Source organism: Suillus fuscotomentosus, assembly GCF_016647785.1.
Source record: "Suillus fuscotomentosus strain FC203 chromosome Unknown F5891scaffold_2, whole genome shotgun sequence".
NCBI classification, from domain to species: domain Eukaryota; kingdom Fungi; phylum Basidiomycota; class Agaricomycetes; order Boletales; family Suillaceae; genus Suillus; species Suillus fuscotomentosus.
Window position 1 is genome coordinate 421,889 of NW_024539514.1, and position 13,017 is coordinate 434,905.

A 13,017-nucleotide genomic window follows, 5' to 3' on the forward strand; every position below is an offset into this window, starting at 1 on the left:
GTTAATTGATTTGCGCATTTGCAATTGTGCTGGTGCGCTGAGCTTAGACTTGCCTGGTAAGTTATGGTCCTACCATCGAATGATGATGACTGAAACATAGGTCTATGTAGCTCAATTAACTTCACCGTGTATTGAACAATATGGACTTGAGACCTTGAAGCGGGCATCTTTGGTGAGTGATATGATTCACTGGCATTATTTCCCTTGATTGACCTTGCATTTACATTCAGTTCACAAATACTACTATCTACATCACCCCTCATCGCAGATCATCAATTTATGGTAATAAAATACCTTATATAAAGGTGCTCTTTTCGTTTCATTCCACCCACGATCTTTCCTCATGGTTTGCCCCACTATTCACCGCACTGTTGGAGCCAAACAGCAGGCCGCATGTGAGAAACGCAGGAGACATTATGAAAAGTAAGTTTGATCTTTATTGTCGCCTCTCCTCCTGCAACTGAAGTGTTTAGGCACCGAGACATCATTTTATTGAGACATCGTCTCTGCTGCACGAACAGCACACCCTCCGTCACAGCTGAGTCTAATCTGAATGACCTGTCGGATGACGAGGTTGACTTCGAGGCAATGTGTGTTTTCTTTTCAACAGTAATTAAATTGCATCCTTAATGATCGATCGACTATAGTGTTACTTTATCTGACTGTTTGAGGCTTGTACGCGATGCGAAGAATAAAGTCCTGCAAATCGTTCCTTCTGCGGTACCCACAGTATACATTGTAGAGACTCGCGTGTCTCAATGCCGAGTATCCGGCCTTTATCCATACATTCCTATATGATCCAGCTCTAATCCAAAGGACCAGTCTCGCGCACACTTAAGCGCGCCTTACCTGCACTCGCACTATGCGCGCACATTTGTGCGCCTCCTCCTAGGTCTTCGCGCTATCGTCCATCCATTCGTCCCATGTCCTTACTGATTTGCTGGTGCATTATTCCTATCTCCTTCATTGAACTAACAAATCTTCGGTCCGAAATCCGCGCTACATATAGAAAGTCTATTTAAACTTAGTTATAATTAGAGTTGATATGGTTACTCGGTTCGGGAGCACGCTCGGAAGTGCGCCACATAGTGTAATCTCCATTCTTAAATAGAGAAGGGAATCTTTGGGGTTCCGGTACTTACTTTCCCCTTATCTTTGTGTACTGGAAAGTGTATAGATCACCTCCTCACTTGATATCTGATCTGATTCTCCTGTCAACCATCCATCTGTGCATCCACTCTTCAAATAGGACCTTTCCCTTAATGTTCTAGGCGCGCCTTCACTTCGTGCGCGCGCATTCTTGAACCTCCCACTCACGCACGCATCTCGTGCACCTTCACGCACGTTACCTTCTCGCGCTTGCTAGCGCCCGCCTAGCTCATACAGTCTCCCTCCATTTTTTATTTCGAGGAACTTCTCTCAGTGGTTGTCCTTTGGGTCGAGTCATTGTCTCGTATCCTGGTCTTGCTATAGAGCACCCATTTGTTTTAAGTGTTTTCACCTATAGTCAAGATTCCTCTTCTACAACATCGAGGATGTCCTTCAAAAATATGCAATGTCATTGCGCACCAGTGTCGCCGGGGATATTGAGATATTCGGGGATGCAGTCAAGCACGTTGAGCCCTATTTGATCTGGGCACAGCAGGGGCAGGATAAGATTTTTGACATGTGTGGCGTATGTGATGAATGGCATGCTGCTGACGAGGTTTCTCGCTTCATCAGGCATCTGGTAGCTATGTCAGAAGATCTTTACAGACTAGCTGTTTGGGGTGACCTCGATGAAGCCTACTTACTTGGGGAAACCATGTACCAGAAAGTCTTGGGACTGGAGGCTCCTGGAGTCTAACTCGGACATACTGCTTTTAGAATACATTATATCATTGTTGCCGTGATCTACTAGCGAGTGCAGGAGAAAGTCAGATTCATTAAGTGCATGTCATATTGACTTGATGTAAGATACAAAAGTAGTCCAACGTAACATGTATTCAAGCGAGCAAAAAATTCGATGTGTAGCCTAGCGATTCGTCAATCTGTGAGTTGCTACTATTACTGCCGATTACGCGTCCTCTTCGATGATGGTGTGTTGGCCTGAGTATCAGAACGGCCCCGTTTCTTGTTCCCACCGGAAACCATAGACTTCAACGCAGAACGACTTGCTATGAGTCGGTCCAAAACCCACATGACGTCGTCTACAGCCTCCTGCCAGCATGAGTCTTTTCCATCAGTGTTGTCTGCCCACCACTTCAATGTAGCCACGACTGAGAGCATGCCGTTTGCACCTGGTTTATTCAGGCAGTCCAAACTCCCGTCATCTGTGCGAGGGAGAATTGCACATGTCGTAAGTGTTGGCGCCTGACAGCTTCTCCACTCCGGTTGAAGTACTAGCCACCAATACCACCATTGCATGATGAATGAGGCGAGATTAGGTATGGTTGGTTTCCCTTTACGTCCACGGGAAATCCACCAGTGGACTTTGACTGGACAATGTTTGCATCCCAAGGCGGCTTTCTCATTCGTGAAGCTTGATGCATCCTCAAGGCGCACCAGCTTGTCAAACAACTGTATCAGCTGAGGAGAAGTTGGGGTGGGGTCCATCAACTGCCGGAGCAGATCGCTGAACCATGGTGGGCTGGATGTCAGTGTAGATAAACTGAGCGATATGTTGCCACCAGGAGAGGCTGTATGTAAACGTGAATGACTTATAGCACACATGAGAAGCATCAATTACATACCGTCTGTAACCCGATTTGAGTCAACCACATGTTTGTCAAGAGTCATGTTAAGAGGGTTGTCATGATTATCCTCAGCCCCTTCCGTGTCTCGTTCGGCAGAAGGTGTCTCATCCATGTCGTGATTATCGATAGGCTTGGGGAGTTGGTTAGCAGCCATGACAGGGTCATCTCTGATACGTGGATCAATGAGATTGTCGTCGAAAGGTGCAGCAGGTGGCTCAATTATGGCAGCAGATGTGATTCCTAAGGAGATATTAGTGTAGTACAACAGATAGAGCTGGAAGGACAATCAGTGGTTATCTTACCATCAATAATGGAGCTGTCTTCATTGAGTTGGTCAATTTCCTCAGTGTCATCCGGCACTTCAGACACACAAGACGACACTTGCGACAAATGATCTGGTACTTCAGATGCAGGAGACGGCATGTTGACCAGGCGATCCTTCTTCCTTGCTTCAAGGTGTTGGAGAGCTAATTTCTGGTGGCATGGATTAAAGATTGTGACACCATGATTTCCCTTGGGTGGTGAAAATGGAAGTACCTGTCTGGAACCCTGATGTTCATCTTCGCTATCGGTGGAGCTTGATGAAGTTGAAGACAAGGAAGATGAAGATGAAGACAAGCCGGAGGATGGGGAAGATGATTCCAAAGACGATTCGTCCGCCTCAGAAGCCTCAGAAGGCTTGCGTCGAGAAGCACGTCGCTGTTTCGTACCTTGCTGCTTTGATTTCTTCTTGGGTCTATATTTGGCTGTTGCCAATTTGGTTGCTTCGTGTTCTTCTTCGGCGTCAGATTGGTTGCCTTCCTGCGAAATAGAGAACAAGCCATCTAAATCGTCCTGGAGGCGACGGGAATCACAGTCCTGCTTGGCTGATCAGTGTTCATTATAAAGTTATAAAGTTAAGTGATAGAAATTAAGAACATATTATATGCGTGTGATAGGTATTCTTGAAACGATTTTGTGACCATTTTGAACTTGGTCTTATCTCGAGTTTGCCAATTGCATGGTGCGAGACCTAAGTCAACGCCCTCATGCATACTGTAAGCGTGATGTTAGTTTTGTATCAGAACGACATCGAAAAACACACCTAACGACGGTAATTTTCCCTTGCTTGCGAGGTTCAGGTCCACCGACTAAAAGGGAGACATGCATGCCAAGGATTTCGGCCATACCAGCGAGAACCAGCCCAGCAAACGTTGCGAGGTTATCCAGAGCCCTGAATTAGTTATTAATACAGATACAAATGAAAGATTTTGAATGCTTACGCTTGTCTATCGATGGGAGATGTGGAAGGAGGAGCTGCAAGGCGATCATTCCATTCTTTCACTGCAGCTTCACCTTCAGCTTGCGCTGTATCTTTCCAATGCTTCTGATCTTCTTTGGACAGTTTCTTGAAACGTTTGCGCGTGATCCTATCACGAAAGGTTGCCATCTTCTTGCTAGGTAGCCCAGCCTTATGCCACTTTTTGAGAAAGTGGGACTTGATTTCAGTCTTGAAGTGATCTTTTGACCATCGCTGGTGGGCTTGCAAGGCCTTCGGCTTCTGTTTTCGTACTCCAGAGAGCTGGCTGAGAAGTCGAGTCCATTCGTTGTTCTCCGGCTTGCCGCGGCGTACGATCAACTTGTTTGGGGACTTAGCACGATATTCTAGCCAGCTCTTGATCGCCTACTTGAGTTTTGAGAGATGTATCAATAAATACATGTAAAAACACCTACCTTCTGCATCGCAAGAACTTTTTGCGATTTTTGCATCAGTTCGATTGGGGAAAGTGACTCATCTAACTCCATTTGCAAAGGATTGTTTTCCAAAGGCTCGTCCGATATCTTCATTTTCCAGTGATAATGTTTGAAATATTCTTCCACGACCTCATATACATAGTCGGTTGCTTGTGATTTGCCTCGATTGATGCGTTCGCGGTAAGTGGCCAGATGGCTGTTGAGAAACGCTAGGCGTGAATTTTTGGCCCAGTGACGAAACAGTTTGTCGACGTAGGCATTGGGATCATCATTATTGGTCCCAGGAGCTGGGGTGGGGGGAGTCGGATCTGGGTTGGGCAATGGGTTGGGGGACAACGCCACAGGTGTGTCGTCCAGCGCCGGACTGGTTGTTCTATGGGTAATATAGTGAGTCCCAACTATCAAAAGTAAAAAACAACTCACTCCATCGTCACGGTTGTGCAATGTCGAATACAGTGAAGAAAGAAAGTGTGGTCAGCGTCCAGGTTCTAGTACGTACATGCGGCAAACTGATCAGATATGATATATTTGTAATGTGTATCTATTTTTATGTATCTGTATATATAATATATATCTGTATTATATGAATATTCCAGGGGATATTGGGGGTGCATATTTCAATGGGCGATTGCATGCCTACAAGCAAGGCCTTAGCCACGAGTGGTACATGCCAGCGTTGTAGGTCAAATTGTGCAGCTGGTAATTGCCGTCATAAGTGTCTACACCAAAACTGGCAATGGCCATATATATTAGGTCTAATACTACAACTAAGGCTGCATAAGCACTAACAGCGAGTGAGAAAAGAAATCATACAATCGGCAACCACCCAACCACATAGCCACCACTGGTGCCTCGTCCATTTCGAATTTCGGTTGGTAGGTTTGCTAAACGAGCATAGACCGGTGAAGGTACAACAATTCAGATGGTGAGTCTGAACAATGTGTTGGGTCTTGCAGAACCTAGCTGCTATTCGACCCTAAAGGGTTTCTGGACCAGACTCAAGGCTCAGAGGAGAGGAAATATCATAGAAAACTACTGAGCACTCAGACTCATACTGGTAACTGGTGAAAAGATTGATTCATTATGTAAGCTACAAAAGTGCCAACATAAGGTAAGGTAAAAACAGTCTCTACAAGCCCAGCCAGAAATGAATCCCTACACCAGATAACCCTTTGCAGTGCCAAACGAGGATAGTTTCGTCTTATCCGCATACAGTATATAGGCCAATGGTTTAGCACCTGGTGGGAGTTGCGACTATAGAATACAATGAAATATAAACATGACTAAATCACTAGTAATACATACTTGTATATCCCAAATGTGCTGCACAGTGAAAGGTTCATCAATGAAACAAACAAAAGCAGTCCCATCAAACTTTGAAAGCGATGAGCATCAAATGAAAAGTGCGGAAAGAGTCGGGGATTCCGGAGCAAGTCAGTGGCTAAGTCCCAAAGGTCCCAGTAGTGTATCTCGTAGTCTCATGATGCTCCATCACCACCATAGGGAACCGAAATCACCTCCTTCGTAAACTGTACTTCAAACAATGTTAGAGGCCTCATAAATTTCAATATTAGTATGTCCCACCTTTGCAACACGATGTGAGGCCACCTCCCACAAGTTATGAACGTCCTTGTGGTTTCTGAATGACATTTTATCCTTCCCTATAGCACATCTGTGGCATAATTTGATGAAGCGATCAGTTTGTTCATTGTTTAGCCCAACCTCCAGAATGAGCTCGGCAACATCGAATTCAAGTCGTGATTTGAACGGACGCCAAGGGTGTCCATCAGGCGGGGTAATAGAGGTTGCAGTAGGACGACGCTCAAAGGTATCAAATCCATGTATGCTGGTCGCGATACCGCTGCTTGGGTGATACTCAACTTTGATGTCGTCACAATTGAGGGTGGGGAATACGTCCACAGGCTCATGTTCATTGAGTATAGGAGAATCTGTATTAGATAGTGTTAGCATAAGAAAAATAAATTCACATGTCAACTTACTGGTCTGAATTGACGGATCACCATAATCAAAGTCTATGTCGTCCAAAATTTGTGATGGTGCCACATGATGGTGCGGTTCAACTGAGATTGTGAGCACATAATATACTAAAATGTAACCATAACTCACTTGATATGTTACCTGACTGATTCTTGTCGAGTCTCACCAACGAGGAACCCTGGGCTGTCACAGCAGCTGCAGCCGCTATAATATAGTATTGTAGATAACATTAGCTTTGACAACGTGCAAGACAACAATAAAACAATTGGAGATGTACCTTTCTCCTGACGAATGCCATCCACAATAAGCTGATCCCGACGTCGTTTTTCAGCCTTCGTCTCACAGGACTTTCGGTGGGTGGTGTAACCTCGTGGCTTAATGACTTGATTGCACAAATCACAATGCTTTGTACGTTCTGGACCACTAAGTTGACAGTTATATACAAATAGAATTGGAATAGGGCTGCATTGATAGAGCAAGAGGATGGGGGGTGCAGGCATTGATGGTAGGCACTTTGCACGTTATGAGCCTTGGAATAGATTGAAACTCAGCCATCAAATTACCTTGTCATTTCAGGGGTCATTGCAATGGATTCAAATGGTATGTAAACGGCACATCAACAGCACATGATTGCAGCCGCTTTCGTAAATTTCTGACACATACTGGGGCCATCTGCTGTTGCAACAAAGAGAAAGGGATTAGATCTGAATAGAGTCTTCTTTGCGCCATCCCAGATTGGTAGCCCTTCAGTCTGGATCGCATGAAGATGGTGTAGGCCGGGGAAAATGAAAGAATCTAGATTCTTGGGTTTTTTTGGGCTGGGGATGATACCACCTGGGAGTACATACTTCTTCTTGTACCAGTCATCTGGCGCATGATTGAAGATTACCCAAATATATATCCAACAGTCAGATTGTTTGGATTCGTAGAGCTGTGCTCTGTCGATTGAGAACATCAGAACCGCATCACCATCTTTAATTTTGCCAGATTGGCACGCATCCAGATATTGCTTCCCATGAAGGATATCTTCATATACCTCTGGAATGCCGTCGGTTGTCTTCAATTCATTGATGATCTTGTTGGTGTACTCCTGGCGCCATCGCATCTTCTCTGCTTGGTCTGGATGCTGCCATAGGGCCTGGAGCTGTAGACTGACAGGAAAAGTGTCAAATGTTTATCAAGGTATGTTCTTCTGAGGTGTGCTCTTTTTTTGATCCCATTGATCTTCTCCGCATCTGGAACAATGATCGAGGTCGGCATATGGACCAGTAAATGTGAGGCATGTATTGATGCACATGTCATTAATAATTGGCTCGATACCACTAAGTTCACCAATGGCTTGCTTCACTCAATAGTAGCTGTATATGTCGTTGTCGGGATACCATTCCATAGAAGCATCACGAATAGAATTGTATTGTTTGATAGTCGTATCAGCGAAGTAAAATTTTAATGATTGTATGAGGTCGGGATCTGTGGTATCTGGGAGTGCACAGGGAGGATTTCGAAGCCTATCTAATGTGTCTGGTGATAATTGGGAGTGTATGTTGTCAAGTGAGGCTTGTCATAAGGTGTTTATGAAAGTCATTGCATCCTGTGCATCTCCGAGTTGTGACATACAGTGTAATTCTTCCAAGTCCTCGTCGGTCCAACCCATAGTCTGCGCAGGACCAATATCTGCTTGATCATGATCATGATCAGGGTCCATATCCCCACGCAAGCCCTCAATATTCTCTGCCTCGAGGCCTCCTTCTTCTGCTTCTTCTCCTCCCTATGCTTCCTCTGCTTCCTCTGCTTCCTCGCGCCCTGTACTAGTACCCCCGAAATTGTTGTCCATATGCTCATATGCATCTAGATCTATGTAATACCATTAATTTTGATCATGATTGTAGTACGAAGAATAAACTTACCATAGTCTTGGTTGCGATCATCAACCTCTGGCACAAAGTCGTGGTCAGGAACGTGCTTGACTCAAGTCTCATCAATATGTAGATCTGTATGATATCATTATTTGAATCGAACCAGTTCTTTGATATTAATTGGTGACATACCTTCTTCTGTTCAATCAATGACCAGATCAGATGACTCGTCCTCGATCGAAAATGGCACAGTGGGATTTTGGATGTGTCCTTTCTTGCTGGTTTGTTCCTCATTGTCGGGTGCATCCAGAGGGTGTTTACTTGAAGAGGGTCCGGTTGTTACAGGAGTTGGAGGTCGTGAGCTGCCAGTGCTGAGAACAGAAGTAGTAGGATATGATGGTATGGCAAGTCTGCCGGTTTTATGTTTGAAGTATGTGTTGTGGTGTACTTGCTTGGGCTTACCTACATTTTTGAGTAGGCAGGAAGCGCAGTTGCAGACATATGCATTTGTGCTGTCTTCAAGTTGGTGTATACCAGCTTCGTGGTAATGCATTTTGCAATCTAGATGGTAGATAGTGTGTATGCAATCTCGATCTTAGAAGGTGCAAAGTCGAAGTTTCATTGACAAATTTGCACTGTTTTTTGCTAACATTTGCTCAAACTGCAAAGTGTCACAACCCAATAACGAATTAACACTGAGCAGAGACTAGGACTCAAACAAAGATAATCGCAACAAATAAAAGAGTAGAATTGAGCAGGTACATCTGGGCTGGTACAAGTAATGTACAGACAAGAGGTTTGAACTAAAGAACTACTAACTACAACCTGCTACCTATATACATACATTAAGTCGGAGACTAAACTGAGTCTGAACCTAACTACCAATCAGAATAAATGAAAGTATTGTACAATTCTATATATAATTATGATGTCATAACACGTGCTGCAGCAACCGACAGACTCTGGAACCTTCCAAGAGTATCATGTGATATGAGGTCATCAAGACCAGCATCTTCCGATAAGTCACATGATTCAATCATGGGTGGGTTTGGTAATTCTACAATAGATGCAATAGAGGGAACTTCTTCAACTGTAAATAGATTACTACGTATGGGCACCTTCTCAGAGCGCTTAAATGATTTAGAGTTCAGAAAAGAATAGTGGTTCATATGAGGTACTTGTGACACAAAGTCAACTTTGCAATGTTGAAAAAATTGAACTTTGCATTTTTTTTTGCGATTATGCATCTTTGCTATCTCGATTCTTCACTGGGGCTCAACCATTAATTGATATTAATTACTAGGCAATGCATGTATAAAAGACAAACCCCATTGGAGAACAATATTACCCAGAAGTAACCATAAAACAAGGAACAGATTGTGATGCCATCACGCGGCAGATCAGTGACACTTTGTTTTCCAACACCCAGTCAAAATACAAATACTTGACATGCCAAGGACATTATTGTGTCATTTCAAATTTCAAACCATGCTAGAACCAAGGCCTCGCGGAATAGAAACTGGGACCGTGACAATTTGTGTGAATACATCATTGCCGGAGTTTGAACTGACGTTGGAAGTACATACGTAATTGCGATACTTCTAGCTGGAGACCCACGAATGCCCAATCAATAATATATTACTGATACACTGCCGACTAGACATAATATAGAACGCGTCAATCCAACTGAGACGTTAGCTTATTAGTATCCAAAGCCGACCCCTATCATCGTCATTAAGTATCATGGGTTGACATCAGCAGCGAACACGACAAACCTTCATTCGCCCCGACATTCAATGTTGCTCCTGTCGATTCTGAATCAAAAGACACCACGCTTTTGTTGATAAAAATATTGATTGTGCACAAGCTGGGGCGAAGAGATGGCGCTCTACTTGAAGGTATGGCTGAGATATCAAGGATCCCGTTGAGTTATATCATGGGTGATGATTTTGAAAACATACCAGTGGCACTACCATCGTCATCATCGTCATCGTCATCGTCATCGTCATCGTCATCACCACCACTATCATCTAAATTGATTCCAAGTCGATCCAATATCGCAATGACTTCTTCTTGATCTTGATTTGTATGTACATCTAGATGTATGTCTTGAGTGTTTTCGTTTGAAGAAAGACCTTCGGCTAATCCGCTGTATGTGAGATATGGCAGGGACAGAATCTTCATACAGACCTGTTGATCGGATATGAGTCTGATGCTCTATCATAGGATATGACGATACGTACCTTCTACTACATCACGCGGACTCCTAATTGAACCATCCTCTTCATGTAGGAGAGAATCTTCACGCCGACCAGGATTGTCTTGATCAAAGATATGTTTAGTGTTCTCTCAGACGATGTGACGATCCATACCTCCTACCGCATTACGCAGATTCTCCTCATTAACGGCCTCGTTGCCTTGTCCAGTCACCCTGAGGTGTCCTGATGCTGGGTAACAGATTAAAGTATCAAGATATGACCCTTACACGTACTTAGCCTTTTCATTTTACATACACGAACACTCCTCCTACCATGCGTCATACACGTTTCCTATTGACTCTCCGTCCCAATCAAACGTATTAATTCCTCCTCTCATCGAACAATCTCCCTCAGTCTTTTTGAACCAAGACTGAGGTGAGCTATCTTATTGACATCCCTACTCTACTCTTACTAACTACTACTCTACTAGTTCTGTTCTCGCCCTTAGGTATGGTCCATAGTTACCCTTGAGTCTTTTTGAACCAAGACTGAGTTCTGTTCTCGCCCTTAGTTTCTCTAGTCCGAGTCTCTTCACCTTTGATAGGTTATGAGCCCTGGCTCAGACTAGGCATACATTCGTTTCTCGCTTCCACTCGCCTTATCTGAGCCTCTCCGACCTTTTCCGAACTGGAACAAGGTCGCCCTCTATCCCCGCTTGACCTGCGGATCTTATCCATTCCCTTGCCGCCATCGCCGCCATTAACGCCTGTCGTACCAACTCGCTCGTTACCACACCCATTGAATCTTCCCATTCTATTGTCGCCATCGCCGACACATCGTTCGACACCTGTCATGTCCACCATATCGTCGTCCAACATCCGGATTCCAACATCTTTTCCTCACCCTCCTCTGGACGCCAATGGCTCCAACTACACCTCGTGGGTAACGACCATGGACCTTTGGCTCTCGCTCTTCAACCTTTGGCGCCTCCTTTCAGGAGATGAGAAGGGTCCTCCGCGCCCAACCAGAAGCACCACTGAGACTGAGGCTGACTTCAACAAACGCCTCGCGGCACATGATGCGAGCGCGGACGTCATTTCTTTCCGAGAACGCCAAAGCATAACCAAAGGACTCCTTGGTATGACGGTACACTCAAGTGACCTCATCCACTTCATGGGTGTCACTGATCCAGCCGTCATCTGGAAAGCGCTAGAAGACAAGTATCAGGCGTCTGTTGGCATCCGCTTTACGAGCCTCATGGGCCGTATCTTTGACCTTCCCAAAGCATCTGATAGCGACTCTCTTACCAAGACCATTAAGGAGATCACGGACATCAAGGCCCAATTCAAGGTCATTGAATCCATCGAATGGAAGTGCAACGAATATACCCTTGTCCAAGCGCTACTGCGTGCCCTTCCCGACTTCTATGCGCCGCTTTCCCAGCTCATACTCCATAGTGCTGACGCCAATACCGGGAAGCTAACGCTGGAAGGAGTCATCAGCCAGATCAGGAACTCGGAACAATATTATGCAAGTTTCGGCTCTGCAAACCCACATGCGCACCACACAGCCATGGCTGCTAGGGTGGCGAAAGCAGGTAAACCTACTGAGCGTGCCAAACCGAAGGATTTTGACGCCTCCAAGGGAGATAAATGGGAGTTGTCGTGGCGCTCGACGTGCGGATCTTGCAAGCGCACAGGCCATATCTGGAACAACTGCCGTGCTCGTCTAGCAAAATCCGACTCATCAAACACGTCAGCGTGCATTCCCCCCTCACCTTCACAAGGTACTGACATATCAGTTCCCCTACCAGGACAACCTGACGGCATTCCATCGTTTCTTCGTCTTCCTACACACTCTGCTAGTTTCTCTAATACGAGCACTATTTCTTTTCAATTCCACGTAGACTCTGCCGCCACCGCACATATGGAACCCAATCACTCCCTCTTCACTCGCTACAGAACTTACAACCCTCCATTAATCGTGAAACTTGCGAATGACGATACTGTTCTTGCCCCAGGTTGGGGATTCATCACGCTAGTGCTCGACGGAAGACATGAGTCTATCGAACTCCCTTTCCTCCACGTACCAGACCTACGGTGCACACTGATATCAGTGTCTGCTCTAGCGTCGGAGGGAATTTTCTTCGAAACGGATGCTGAAGGAGGACAAATGCGTCGTGCTGATAAGACTGTGATCGCACGTGTGGAATGCTCTGCCGGTCTATACTACCTTCGAGCCAAGCACACCCATACGGCCTTTGCCACCAGGTCCACCTCGGCTACGCCATTACCACTAGCTGTATGGCATGCACGCATGGGCCATGCCGCAAACTCCACCTTGCGCAAAGCTGAGAAGGTTGTATTAGGACTGTCACTTAACCTGTTAGACGAGTCTACAGGACCTGGTGACCACATTGACTGTCCGTCGTGCCTAATGGGCAAACAAAAACGATTGCCGTTCCCGTCTCATGCTCGACACCGTGCAACGCACGTC

The 13,017-nt window shown here is 45.3% G+C and overlaps 2 protein-coding genes across 2 annotated transcripts; both read right to left on the reverse strand.

Annotated features, from left to right (window-relative positions):
* Positions 1-2,046: 2,046 nt before the first annotated feature.
* Positions 2,047-4,897, reverse strand: F5891DRAFT_1180646 (uncharacterized protein; the record flags this gene model as incomplete). The annotated part of the gene is made up of 8 exons (XM_041365962.1): positions 2,047-2,678; positions 2,733-2,975; positions 3,038-3,593; positions 3,698-3,770; positions 3,820-3,948; positions 3,998-4,398; positions 4,449-4,842; positions 4,893-4,897. 8 exons carry the CDS (start codon positions 4,895-4,897, stop codon positions 2,047-2,049), a joined length of 2,433 nt encoding a protein of 810 aa, XP_041233197.1.
* Positions 4,898-10,025: 5,128 nt separating this feature from the next.
* On the reverse strand, positions 10,026-10,507 carry F5891DRAFT_1180649 (uncharacterized protein; the record flags this gene model as incomplete). Its single annotated transcript, XM_041365963.1, has 3 exons — positions 10,026-10,045; positions 10,099-10,227; positions 10,285-10,507. The coding sequence occupies 3 exons, from the start codon at positions 10,505-10,507 to the stop codon at positions 10,026-10,028; spliced, it is 372 nt and encodes a 123-aa protein (XP_041233198.1).
* Between the last annotated feature and the right edge of the window lie 2,510 nt (positions 10,508-13,017).